The 14,674-nt window shown below is 33.8% G+C and overlaps 2 protein-coding genes across 2 annotated transcripts in view; one reads left to right on the forward strand and one right to left on the reverse strand.

Annotated features, from left to right (window-relative positions):
* The window catches only part of LOC308641843 (olfactory receptor 5W2-like), a gene marked incomplete at both ends in the record, with an annotated part of 231,545 nt that overhangs the window by 117,078 nt on the left and 99,793 nt on the right, over positions 1 to 14,674 (forward strand). The gene's annotated exons all lie outside the window — the stretch shown is intronic.
* Positions 9,535 to 10,479, reverse strand: LOC308634968 (olfactory receptor 10AG1-like; the record flags this gene model as incomplete). Its single annotated transcript, XM_081269196.1, has 1 exon — positions 9,535 to 10,479. The coding sequence occupies one exon, from the start codon at positions 10,477 to 10,479 to the stop codon at positions 9,535 to 9,537; it is 945 nt and encodes a 314-aa protein (XP_081125322.1).

Here is a 14,674-nt window from a genome sequence, read left to right on the forward strand (position 1 = left end):
TTGGCATTGTTCTGATAAATGAAAAAATTCAATTTTTATATATTTTTTTCTGTCACATTTCCTTCCTCCAGTTCATCTTTGACTTTCTGATTCTTGGTGATTTTATTATGAATAAATAATAATAAACTGCCCATTATAAATTGTTGAACATTATTTCTTACTGGATCATGTATTTGTATTTCAATTTAAGGTATACACAAGGGTAATTATACACTTAATTCAGATTCTGTAGTTTTGAAAAAAAAAAAAAGAAATCTATATGCTTTATTGTCTGGAAAGCTCAACAGGGAGAAGTATACATATGTACACCCATGTCCAGAAAGTAATTCTGACTAGAATGTGCACACTAACTTTACTTATTTATTGTATAAAAAATGCAGTAATGTCAACTCATCTCTGAGGTCATCTTAAATCACTCAGTGCTCTCTGTGCTGTATGTTGTTGACCTTATTTGTTTCATTAAGTCAATTCCCTTGTGTGTGGGAGTGCATTGGTATGTAACATTATATTGGAATGTGATTATTTACATTACCTATGTTCTGACTTTATCTCTGGTCCTAGATTATAAATTTCATAAGATTGTCTACAGATTTTATGTGCATTGGAGTGAATAATTGCTTCAGAATTTTTTTTTTTTTTTTCACGCTGACTGCTTCATTGGACCAGTCCTCAAGGTGTAAGACTGGTTCCCAGACAAAATGCAGACCTTCAGCTATGGATTGAGGATGTCTTATATGTATGTCATGGTTCATGTCTGTGTGATAAAGATGGGAGCGAGGGTGAGTAGGAATTTTTGTAGTTTCATTTACTTTTGCAAAAGTAGCGTTTTTTCCTCATTATTTTAGGGAGGCGCTAGATAACATCTACCTCCTGCGTTAAGTCATTCAAATGCTGAAAGAGACTAATTCACTGCAATGGGGAGACACAACTCTAATCATATGCAGAGACCCATCAAGTGTGGACAGTTACCAGATTTCAACTTCAAAGATGTTTAGAGGGAAGTGTGAAAGTAGCAATGCAGTGAGAAAACTTGAGTATCCAAAGGATTTTTTGTGAATTCAAGAAGGAAAGTTAAATATACATTAACTTTACCATCTTTTATATGAAAGTAATTATTTAAAGCCTATACTATATATATGTATGAATGCATATATATATATATATATGTGAATGCATATGTATATGTGTATAAATATATAAAAAATACTATCTTCCACAATTGCATAAGTCTATTATTTATTTATTTTGTTTATTTATTTTGCATTGCTATCAAATCAAGCTGAGGTTTTATATCTGATATGCAAGCACTCTACCACTGAGCCACATCCTCAGCAAGCCTCTTGTATTTTTATTTTGATCACTGCAAAGATGTTTAAGTTGATCTCATCAAACGAAGACTTGAATGATGGAAGTTAATGAACTGGGGGGACTGGACACTGGAGGGATCAGTGAGTTGCTTAATGTGTATGAATCATAGTTATTTGCACTGGGAGGTTTGGTATGCCATTGAAAGGAGTGAGACTATAGATAACAAAATTGTATTGTTATTTCAAGTGAAATAAAATAATTTGGAGATTTTCACCATAAAGGACTGATAGATATTTGAGGAGACACATTTACTCTGATTTGAGCATGACATAGGTGTATATGTATGAAAAATTCTGAATGTTAAATCACCTCCATTACTTACAACTAAATCGAAGGAAACAAAAAGAAATAGGTGCACCCCCATATACAACTACAACTGTAATTGTAAAATAATCTGTAGTCTGTCTTTAATAATATTTCAAAGATGATTCAGTTTGAGAATATTCAGGAAATGTTTTACTATACTGTCCTGCATATTAATGATATTTCATTCACTTATTCATTTCAAATTCAGCCTAGAGATTGATATAGGAACAATGATAAAAATAGCAAGCAAATAATAATAATGATAATGATATTATCATTTGATGATGCCAGGATAAAATGCAAAGCCATTTCAATAATACTTTTTACCTACTTGTTGGTTAATATTATAAAATTCTGTTTTATAACATAATATCCCTAGATTCATTGCATACAAAATACATTCTTAACACATAGTAACATCTTAAATGTTTGCATATAAAATGATGATGATACAGAAAATGATGATAGTCACTAAGATATGGGCTCTTAGTTTAAGAAGCACATTAAATTTTTATATCCTTTGATGTTACAATTAAGTACAACATCCATATGAATCAGTGTTTTCAAATAAAGAATACATTTTCAAAATTTTCTACATTTAAATGTTAAATATACAGAAGTCTATACAATAAATTTGTGTTAGACAAAAGTATTGATTTTTACCTATTTGGATCATGGTCAAATATAATGCTTACCTCTATTGACTGATTAAGAAGTAAGAGCAAAATGAGAGAGTTGCTTTCTCATGTCAGTAATTTATTTTATTTGAAAAATAGGCCCACTGCTTTCTCGAATGTAGTCCATTGGCAGAACTAATAATGTTCTTTATGTAGTAAATATTTTCTGCTCTAGGGATCAACTTCTTTCCCAAGGAGACCTCTAATTGAATCAAACCATTCTATTGCCAATCAAGGATTCTGGTACAACCAAAATTCTACATGGCCATATATTTTTTCATAAAGTCTCCCCTCCCTGCCCCCCCCTTGTTTTTTAAACATTAAGAAAGCTGAGCTTAAAAACATCAGGAAACTAGAGGGCTATAAACACTTTGTTTAAACATATAAATTTAAATATCTTTAAAAAGATACAACCTACGTAATGTGTTGAGCTGGAAAATTTTTCTGTCATTGAAAATTATAATGACAGAGTTATGAACCTAGCCAAACCCTATGTTATCTTGAACATGGCTCTTCTTCATCATATCTACCTTGGTCAGGTAAGTAACATCATGCCCCAATTTAGAAATGGGGAGACATGGGGTAAAGTTTTCAAGAGAATGTCTTCCCTGTTCCTTTCAGGTGTATAAACTGGAAAAAGGCATGTAGAATTTTCTTACAAAACTCCTATGTAACATTTCATCATAGAAACCTGGAATAGAAGCTACAAAATCTAATTTCAAAATGAACTCCCAAGTGACCAGTAAGACACTCTATGATCAGAACCTGACCTCTATCATCAAAAATAAAATTCCAAGCAGTGAGTACATGAAGTTCACAGTAAAGGACCAGCTCAAGTTAATGTCAGCTTCTCTAATGTAATGAGTGTAATACGATGGATCAGGAATCTGTAATACCCAGAGAAACAAACCTATTTAGATGCATAATCACAAAACACAATAGAGAGTAACATTTGATATAGCTATGGCAAACAGTAATAGATTTATACACACTTAAAGACTGTTAGAGGGATACAATTGGTTTAAAAGGATCATTATTATGCACTGAATTACCTCTAGTCATAGGTAATAGTCACTAATTTTGAATTTTGTTACCTTAAAATTTATTTCATCTTAAATTTAGCTATTAGAACACATTTATAACAATATTTATTAAGGGTCTTAATTTTAATTTTAATTATGGTTAATGATAGTGGACATCATTTATGTGAATATTATCTTCTATATATCACATGTATGTCAAACATTTAATATTTTTATGCATTTGTTAATTTATTTTCAAGCTGTTATTTTTTTGGCCATTCTTTGCATATTCTCCAATGTTTCCTTTGTAAGATAAGTGATTTGAAAATGTTTTCCCAGTATTCATTTTTATGATCTTAACAATGGTGATACAAGAGAAAACTATTTCAATTTTAAAGCAGTCTATTTTTAAAATGTTGTTTTTATGGATTGTGCTTTTGCTAATGTACTTTAGAATTCTTGCCTATTCCAGGTCTTAACGACCTACTTCTGTGTTTAGTTCTAGTAGTTCTACAATGTTTAGATTTTACATTTAAATCTATTGTTTGTTTTTATTCTTTTTTTCCATAAAGCTAAATTTTTAGATTGATTTTTTGTTTATATTTCTGTGTGTGAAAATTTAATTCTTCCAAATGAAGTTTTACAAAAATTGCCTTTGTTAAATTAAAACCACTCATACTATTGTCAAAATTCAGTCATCCACATTTCCTCAATGGATTAGTGAAACACCAGAATATGATAAAGATGGACAAAATTGTCAACTGCACTCATGTTTTCAAAATCTTGCAAATTATCTATGGTCCATTGCAAATTGTGAAGTGTTTCAGAAAATGAAACTGACATCCATAAGAGCATTCAAAATCAGTAAATTTTAGAATGTGACTAAACCTATTATCTATTCTCAGCTACATTGATCAGGACATTTACCAAGTTGTGTATGCCAACAATATTGGCTCTCTGTTGTCACTATTGGGAGAGGTTTCTGTTACTTAGAGCTGAGTATAAAATGTTTTCAAAGATTACTGTTAAAATGTATAACATCTTTGATGGCAAATTATACTAGAAAAACAATGTTTCAGATATACCAAACTTTCTTTATTATAGAAAGGAACAGATGACAAAGAAATACAACAAAGATAACTGAGGAATGAGAAACATAAAGTGCGTATTGAAAAAAACATCCTAATTCCTACTGATCTATAGACTGGTTGCAAGAATACAGTTCCATACACACTCAGAATAGTCCAGAAAGCCAACACACAAGCCATTTTTTCCTGGTTGAATATAAACTAGTAAGTAGAGGGAATAAAAATTGAAATCCAATGCAATATTTTTTAATTTTGTAAACTATGTCTCTTAATCACAGACACATGTTTCAGGAAAGAGTAAATTTTCTTACTCAAGATGAGTAAGCACAACATATTCTCTGACCTCTAAATTACTTTGAGCCATGAATAATACAGAGGAACTCAGAATGTCAATTATCACGAACACAAGTAACAATAAATTTTGGCGAGCACATAGAGAAAAATGTGTACTCATACATTGTTGGTGGGACAGCAGATTGGTGCAATCACTATGAAAAGCAGTATGGAAATTCTTTAGGAAACTAGGAATTGAACCAACATTTGACCCAGTTATCCCACTTCTCAATAGGACTCAAAATCTCCATACCACAGTGACCTAAACACATCAATATTTATAGCAGCTGAATTCACAATAGCTAAGCAATGGAACACAACTAGGTGCCATTCAGCAGATGAATGTATAACGAAAATGTGATACACACACATATCACATATATATCAACATATATACACACACATGCACTCACACAATGGAATATTACTTATAAAGAATAATGATATTATGGCATCTGCAGATAAATGGATGGAAATGGAAACTATCATGCTAAGTGAAATAATACAGTCCCTCAGACCAAAGCTGAATCTTCTATGTTATGTGGATGCTAACACAATAAGGAGGGGGCTATAGAATTTAATAGAATTAGACAAAGGGATAAAGGGAATAGAGAGGGAAGGAGAATAGGAAAGATAGGAGAATGAGTCAGACATAAATTTCCTGTGTTCATTTGTGAACTTCACATCATGTACAACCATCGTAAACTCCATGTATATATAATATGCCAAAATACATTCTGTTTAGTTCCACTAAAACAATGAGATTTAAGTGTGAGTTTTCATTTATGCAGCTCCAATATTTCTATAAGCTTCCTTATTTTCACAGCATAAGACTATTTATTGATATTTCCACTAGGTGTAGGAACTTACAGAGAGATTCATTTTCTCTTTACTTCTGCATAGTGATGGGGATTCACCTCAAGCAAAAAAAAAAAAAGTTGGAAGACAAAAACAATAATTATGCAAGATATCTTGGGACCATGACATCAAAGGAGGAAAATATATGCACAAAAGAAAGTCAGTTTTTAAAGATAGTAGTGTTGTGTTACATCATGTGCTATCATGGCAAGTTATTAGGATGAGAATGAGACCTGCATGCATGTAAGCTTTTTTCTTTTTTCTTTTTCATATAATAAATGGTATTGGTGATTTTACACAGTGATCCTTTACAACTAAGATCTCAATTTGTACTTATGCATGAAAGACAAATTGGCTCACACTGAGAAACAAACCCAGATCAGAGAGTTATATATAAAAAGCTATGTTACATAAAATAAACAAATTCATCAAATGGAAATGGGTGAGTCATTCTGATCAATAAACAAGACAGTAAAAATCAACACATTCATTCATTGGGGATGACAATCAAGGACTTTAAAATAACTATAATAGTATTTTAAGAAAATAATATGAAATAGATAAATAATGATAAGAAGATTTAAGTGTGGAATTTAAGTGAGGGAATTTACGAAGGAATTGGAATACAAGCAAAATAATAAAATGTAATTGGGAATCAAAGTATCCAGCATAAGCAAATCATGGCAAGGTCTTATCAACACACTGATTGTCAGAACACATAGAATCAGGTTATTTATATACATATATAAATACACTAAATTTCAGTATTCATGTGTATTAATAATAATTGCTTGCATTTTTATAGGATATTGTCTATGTTATTATAAATCTAGTAAATCCTAACATTTGCATGGTGTGTTAGTTAATTTGAGAATAAGAAGAACAAATGGTTTTATTCTGATATAAATCCGAAGACCTCAGAACCTAAAGAACAGATACTGAAGTTCTTTTGAAAGTTTAGCAGACTTGAGACCCCTGAGAAGCTTGTGTCTGGGTTCTAACCCAAACACTAAAGAAAAGCTGATGCTCTAGTTTGAAAACCATCAGGCTGACAGAGTCCTCTCTTTCTCAGTGGGGCTCCATCCAATGACTGGATAAGATCTCCCACCTTAAGAGTGGGTTGTTTTTGGTCCCATATTGAACTTGGGGGCACTTGACCACTGTGCCACATCCCCAGCCCTATTTTGTATTGCACTGAGAAACAAAGTCCCACTGAGCTGCTTAGTGCCTCCCTGTTGCTGAGTCAGCTTTGAACTTGTGATTTTCCTGTTTCAGCCTCTGGAGCAACTGGGATTACAGGAATGTCCCGCTGCACCCCGCCAGGAGATGTGTTCTTTGAACATTTCCCATTTTTCCTTCTCTTTCTTTTCTAAGAGCTCATTTGATTAGATTTGCCCAACCTGAATAATGTACCTTTCTCAGGATGTAAAACCTTAATCACCTGTGCAAGGTCCCTTTGCCATGTGATGCAATATATGCAGATGTTCCAGGGATTAGAATGTGGACATCTCTGAGAGCCCTTGTCCTATCTACCATAATATCTCAGTGAATAGGAGGACTAATTATTACATTCTTTATTTGAATGGTTCCATAACTTACATAAATTAATCACTGATAGGCCACATGATATTAAATCCCAAGGTATTATTTGTTAAGTTATTTAAGATGCAAACTCTACTGTGTTCATGTTGATTGATGTTTTTTACAGTTTATTGACAATCAACTTTAAAGATTATCTTACTAAGAGAATAGTCAATATATTAAAAACAAAACTAATTGTATTACTGAGGGTAATTTCAACTTGTAAACAAATATGCTTACTTTTTCAGGTAACTAGTATTGTGGAATATCCATTTCTACAAAAATAACGTCAAACTGTTATCTCATTTTTTATTTGTATTTAAATATAAAATACATAGCTAGTTATTCCTCTAATAATTGCATCTGAATACAGCCAACATTTCAATGTTTCTTAAGTGAATAGTTAATACCTTCTAATAATCCTGTCTGTTAAAAAGAAAAAGCATAATATCTGTATTTAACTAATCCCAGTTGTTATAAAATATAGTTAGATGACATTTAACTACTCAACAGTTTGCTTAGAATATTAAGCATACATCTCAGTTTTCTGAACTTCTGGGAAAACTTGGTGCCAGTTTCATTGTGATTCCTGCTTTATCAAATTTCAGAAAATAAACAACTACCAAAATCATCTTCTCTATAAACTACACCTTTATCACCACAGTCATATCAGCATGGTCTTCCTCATGAACTTTATGCAAAATTCCAAATTCAATATAAACTATTAAATGGTAAGAGATACATGCATATATATTTTCAAGAATAACATACACCAATGTGGAGGATGCTTATAGGTTGATAAAGTAGAAATGTTGTATATCCAGGACAGGAGCTAACATGTTCATGCATTGTGTACTCTATCACAGCTAAAGCTACAGGACGGAATGATGTTCAGATGTGCAAAACAAATAAACAGAAAGACAACTTATTTGAGATTATGGTAGTGGATGGGTGGACTTTTCTCATTCTGCTGATTAATGTTCCTTTCCTCAATGTCAGCTCACAGATTTCATAATTCTAAAACTTTAGATTAGTTTAAAAGCATGAAAGCAGACGTGAGGTAATGTAGTTCAGCTCTGTGGACTTTACATATTCCTGAATGTAGTTTCCAAGACATCCTTGACCATTTGTACTTGTAGATATTTCATAAAATAGAAATAGGTTAAAGAGTAGCTTTTGGAGTGAAGTAAAATAGAAATGAGGGCTGGAGGCTGGAGATGTGGCTTAGGGTAGAGGACAATCCTAGGGTACATAAAAACCTGGGTTCAATTATCAGTATCACCAAAAAAAAAAGAGTTGGAAGACAAAAAATAATTATGCAAGATATCTTGGGACCATGACATCAAAGGAGGAAAATATATGCACAAAAGAAAGTCAGTTTTTAAAGATAGTAGTGTTGTATTACATTATGTGCTATCATGGCAAGTTACTAGGATGAGAATGAGACCTGCATGCATGTAAGCTTTTCTTTTTCCTTTTTCATATAATTTTTGGTATTTTACACAGTGATCCTTTACAGCTCAGCTAAGATCTCAGTCCTTTTTTTTTTCATTTTTTTTAATTTTGTGACAAGGTTTTACTAACATGCTGAAGATCTTGATAAGCCACAGATGGAGACTCAAGCTTGAGATCGTCTTGCGTCAGCCACCTGAATTTCTGGGATTACAGGTATGCACTAGTGCACCTGGCCCATATAACTTTACTTTTGTCACTATTCAGGAAGTATTCCACTTGGGTGCATAGGGTGCAAAATATTATATATATATATATATATATATATATATATATATATATATATATATATATATTTGTGTGTGTGTGTGTGTGTGTGTGTGTGTCAGAATTCTGTGGTAGGGCAAAGTTACATTCACTTATCGATTTATTCATTGTATTATTTGCTGAAAAAGGATTCATTGTACAACTACCCTTGGTAACTATGTCTTACCTACAGTATAATAAAAAGAATGCCAGCCTATATGGTTCAGATTAGGTAAATTTAAATATTCCTTTAAATTTAATGTATAAGACATAATATTTTGAATTCTGCTCATATGTTTATAGGTCCAATGTTATCACTTTAAAATTTTATGCATGATAATTAATTTCTTTATATAGGATCACAAACATAGATAAATTTCCCTATACATATGTGAACAAAGTTAATCCCAGACTAAAATTTAAATGACAAAAATACAGCATAAGTTTGAAGGTATTACCCTCTCAAAAGTAGAATGCAGAGAGTTGGAATGTTTGTCTGATATGTGACAAAATGGTGAAACAACCTCTAGTAAACTCAGACCACTATGCTTTAAGAAATAATCTTCTGAGTGCAGCAATCACATCCTGGTTCCTGAGAGTGTATATCACAGGATTGAACATAGGAGTCACTATGGTGTAGAAAAGAGAGATAAATTTGTCAGTTCCTGCAGAATGGCTGGATTTGGGCCTGAAGTAGGTAATGGAAGCTGATCCAAAAAATAAAACCACAACCAGCAGGTGGGAGGAGCAAGTGGAGAATGCCTTAGTGCGTCCTTGGGCTGTTGGCAACCTCAGAATGGTGGCGATGATCTTGCTATAAGAGACAAGTATCAAAATACAAGGTACTGCCCCAACCAATATCACTACTACATAGACAGATACCTCATGCACTGAGGTATCCCCACAGGCTAGCTTGAGAATGGGGGGTATGTCACAGAAGAAGTGGTTGATTTGGTTAGAATGACAGAAATGCAGAGAGAATATCTGCCATGTTTGCCCTATCTCTACTGGCATTCCCCCGAGCCAGGAGCCAATGGCCAGTTGATGGCACTTCTTTGGGTTCATGACTACAGGATAGTGCAGAGGGTTGCAGATGGCTACATAGCGGTCATAAGACATCACAGCCAGGAGGAAACTTTCTGTGGTGCCCAGTATAAGGAAGAAGCACAATTGGGTGGCACAGCTCAGTAAGGAGATGCTCTTATCCGGAGTCCAAAGGCTGATGAGATACCTGGGGAGTGTGACTGAAACATAACAGATTTCCAGTATAGAAAAATGTCCCAGGAAAAAATACATGGGTTTGTGCAGCGCAGGGTCCAACCTGGTTATTATGACTATGAGACAGTTTCCAATGAGGATAACCATGTAAATGATGGAGAACACTCCAGAGAGAAAGCCTTGGAGGTTTGGAAGTTCAGAAAATCCCAGCAGGACAAAATGCACCACTTTGGAGACATTGTATTCTGTTTCTCTCTCTTCATGCTTCATCTGTTGCAAAGATTTAACCAGAAGTAGAAATCATTTCACTCTCTAGGGCTCTTGTTTTCCCATGTATAATCTAATGATGATGAGCATTCAGATTTTCCTGTTCTCTCAGGGAACAAAAGTATCACTTCCAGGAATCTAATATTAGAGTTAAGTTTATCATTATTAATACATGTGTCTATATGAACAATTTTCATCTTGTTTTCCTCCCTGAAGACAGTAGATTTCTTTTTTATTCTTATAAGATATATCATTTTAAATTTTTCTATTCATTTGAACTTCTAAAAACTTTAAATCTGAATCTTTGCCCATTTTTGGAATCATTTTCTTTAAGTAACCATTTTTTCCTTCACATTTCAGACCCAATTTTTCCTATTATTAATGCAAAATAAATTTTTATCTTTAAGTAAACGTATTGTGTGCTATCTAAAATAACTTTTAGGGATCAATATAGTTAATTTTTACACATTGTGGTTTTTCTATAATATTTCCAATATGTTGTTTAGCTTTGACTTTTTGCATAATCATGGTAATTTTATTATTCAGAAATAATAAAAGTATCCATTAAATATTATGAAATATTATTTACTTTTGTAAATTGTAGATGCATATCAGTATATAGTGCATTGAACTGGCAGTCATGAATTTTATTCAGAATTTCCAGTGAGAAGAAAAGGAATGCCAAGTTATTCTTTTTGTTAGGGAAAATTGAAGAGAGAAGTAGGCAATGGTAACATCTTTGTTCAGAAAATCAATTCTAACATGAATGTGAGCATTTGAGTACATAGCTATTGTATATTGTATAAAAGAAGCATCTTTCACAACTCACCTCTGAGATCATCATAAACCTCTCATGTGCTCTCATTGCTGTTTGCTTCTGACCTCATTTTGTTCATGAAGTTTTTTTTTCCTTGCATGTGTGTGTGTGTGAATACATTCACCAACATGATTGATTATACTGATTATACTATATATTTATTATGTTCTTTTCTTATCTCTAGACCTAGATTGCAAGTTTATTTTAATACTTGTATATTTCTTGTGTATTACATATTTTTTTCACAAACTTAATATTGATAACTTCTTGAATATATCATGAATAAGGCAAAGTGGTTGCTTCATTTGAATAGGTTTCAAGGTATAAGATTGGCTTCTAGCCTGAATGCAGACCCAGCTTCTCAATAGCAGATTAAATATGTTTTACATGTCTTTCAATTTTCATGTCCATGAGTTAGGGAGGATGGGAGAGAAGATGTGTAAAAATTATGGTAGTTTCATCCACTTTTGCAAAGGTGGTAGGTAAGGATTCTGGCTGTGAAACGTACAAGGCAGCATTCCTCTAGTGAGTAAACTCCCAGAGGGTAACAGGTACTCTGTTTTCCACACTTGGAATATTCTTCAGTTTCTCCCTAGAACTAGTAATATAACTAATACATGTGCAATGCCTACCTGCTATGGTAATGTCCTTCATGAGAAGGCTTTGGGCTGGAGTCTTATCAGCCTCCACCTTGATCTCAGACACTCAGCTCCTGAGAATAAAGGAACTATCTTGTTAGACAACTACAATGTTTCACTGAGCCTAAACCTGTCCACATAAAAGTAACTTTATACAATCCACTTTCTTGAGAGCTACACAAAGCTCTTAACATTGCACATTGCAACTTAGTATGTAACTTAGCAATAAGCTGCATAATGCTGCTATGTCTGTAACCTGCCTAGTGATACAATGAACAATGTGTACTAATGATGCCAATGATCTAAAGTAACCTATTGAAATAAATAAAGCTATCAGCTCAGGCAATCAGCTTTGCTTTTAGCTCTGCACTTTATTTCTGTTTCCTTTTTCAGACCTTACAACTGGTGCCAAACAACTTGGGACAAGGGGTGGTCCTGTCCCAACTCTCTGTTATAGTCTCCCAGTCCAAGGGTTCTAGGGGCCCTATTAAACTGAACAGGGGCCCCTTCCTTTTTGATGGGGGAAGGGAGTAAGCTTACTGCCTGGAACAGGCTTTGATGCCTGTCTTTCATCAGTTGGCACTCATTTCTTCTGGTAAGCTATGAATTCCCTATCTAATGCTTAACATTGTCATCATTGGGCTGAACTTTCTGACTTAGTTTGCAATGCTGGACAAAATGTAAGTAATGCTAACCTTGCTTTGCTGGCAGAGATAGATTCTCATTGGCCCTCCTACCCAGAAAGTGGTACAAAAGATTGGGATGATATAGGTAAGAAGCTTCATGGGGAGCCATGACCTCATGTGCTTGTGCTACAAGCTTGATTTCTTTGTTGTGATGTTATTGGTAAGGCCTCTGCTTCTCAACCCATGCTCTCTTTCCCTCCTGCACCCAACAAGCTGCTCCCCTTCCCCCATCCACCACGGTCCCCACCTGGGTGTGTGGTTCCATTTAATTATCATTTTAAAAAATTGTTTTTAGTTGTAGTTGGACACAACACCTTTATTTTACTTATTTTTATGTGGTGTTGAGGATCGAACCCAGTGCCTCGCACATGCTAGGGTATCACTCTACCGCTGAGCCACAACTTCAGCCCTCCTTTAAATTATCTGACACCACTCCTGCTGCAGCTGGCATCTGCAATCACTCCACCCCCACCTAGAACCCTGAAGGTAAGCAGCAAATACTGGAGGAAGGAAAATCTCATAATTTGGGGCTGGGGATGTGGCTCAAGCGGTAGCGCGCTCGCCTGGCATGCGTGCAGCCCGGGTTCGATCCTCAGCACCACATACCAACAAAGATGTTGTGTCCGCCGAGAACTAAAAATAAATATTAAAATTCTCTCTCTCTCTCTCTCTCTCTCTCTCTCTCTCTCTCTCTCTCTCTCTCTCTCCTCTCTCACTCTCTCTTAAAAAAAAAGGAAAATCTCATAATTTAACTGTTTTTCCTTATTAAGCTAAATCCTTCCAGCCAACCAGAATATAAGCAATTAACTTTTGCTGTTATTTAAAGAATTGCCATCTACTGACCCAGGGCAAAAGGAGGGAGAATCCGTTTTTCCAACCTCACCCCAAAATCCTCTATTGCTCAATTGTTTGTGATTCCCTATGTTTCATTTCAACAACCTTTAAATGAAAGGGGAAATACAAAGTTTGGCTCTATTGTCATTGGAGCATGTTTATCAATAACTGAAGGTAGACCTAAATTAACTCCTAGTTAAATGATTGGCCAGCTATAGGCTATTGGATACTGATACTAAGGGTAGGAAGCAAAAATTAGCAAATGTCTGAAAGCTCCCTGTGTCTACCATGCTCTGCCCCTTCCAATCCACAATAAATCATTATTCATATTCAACCATGTGTGGAAAGTATTACAAAATTTACAAGATTTAAAATAAAAAGGAAAAAGAACTTTTCAGAAAGAATATAAACTGCAACACCATGCTTTAAAAGAATAATCTTATTTTAAAAAAATAAATGGTCACAGCAGTTTTCTTTATTTTTTAGCTTTTGCTGGATCTCTAACTTTCCCAGTCTTGCATTTAAAATATGAATTACAAGGCCTATACCATTTTCTAGGTTTATGAAAAACCAGTTTAGACAAAAGAAGAAAAAGAGTGTCCCTTTTAAATGTAAGCTGCTTGGCAGGCTATCTTATCTGTTTTCAGCCAGCTTTCTAAACCAGTTTCTCCCTAATGTTAGAGAACAGAAATACAAACGTATAAAAATTCCAAATATACAAGCTTTCTTCAAAAAAAAGTTCTGAAAATTTCACAGACTTTAAATTGACTCTTATCTGAGCTAAAAGTGTACTCTGACCTGATGAAAAAGATAGTATTGTGACCATGTAAGTTTTTTAATATTTCACATAAGTTAATGTATTTTTTCTGATCAGTCTTATTTTATCTAACTGTAAAGCTTTTTACATTCTGTCTTTGTCCAAAGTTCAATTTCTCCAGAGTTAATTCATAAATACATTCAAAAATTTCTTTTAAGAAATCCTTAGAGGAATATAAACATAGTGATGCTGGGGATAAATCTGATAATCTGAAGGACAAATAGCCAGCTATCTGAAACCTTTGATTTCAGTGTCCATCATGGCTGTTGGATTTTATATCTGAGATTTCCAATTATACAGGCCTTTCTTCTGTCTATATATTACATACGTGGTATTAAATTGGTATTTAAATAAATGAGTGCTCGTCAACTAAAATTTAAAAATTAAATAAATCCAAATAATCTAA

This window comes from Spermophilus citellus (genome assembly GCF_964194105.1).
Source record: "Spermophilus citellus genome assembly, chromosome: 2".
NCBI lineage: Eukaryota > Metazoa > Chordata > Mammalia > Rodentia > Sciuridae > Spermophilus > Spermophilus citellus.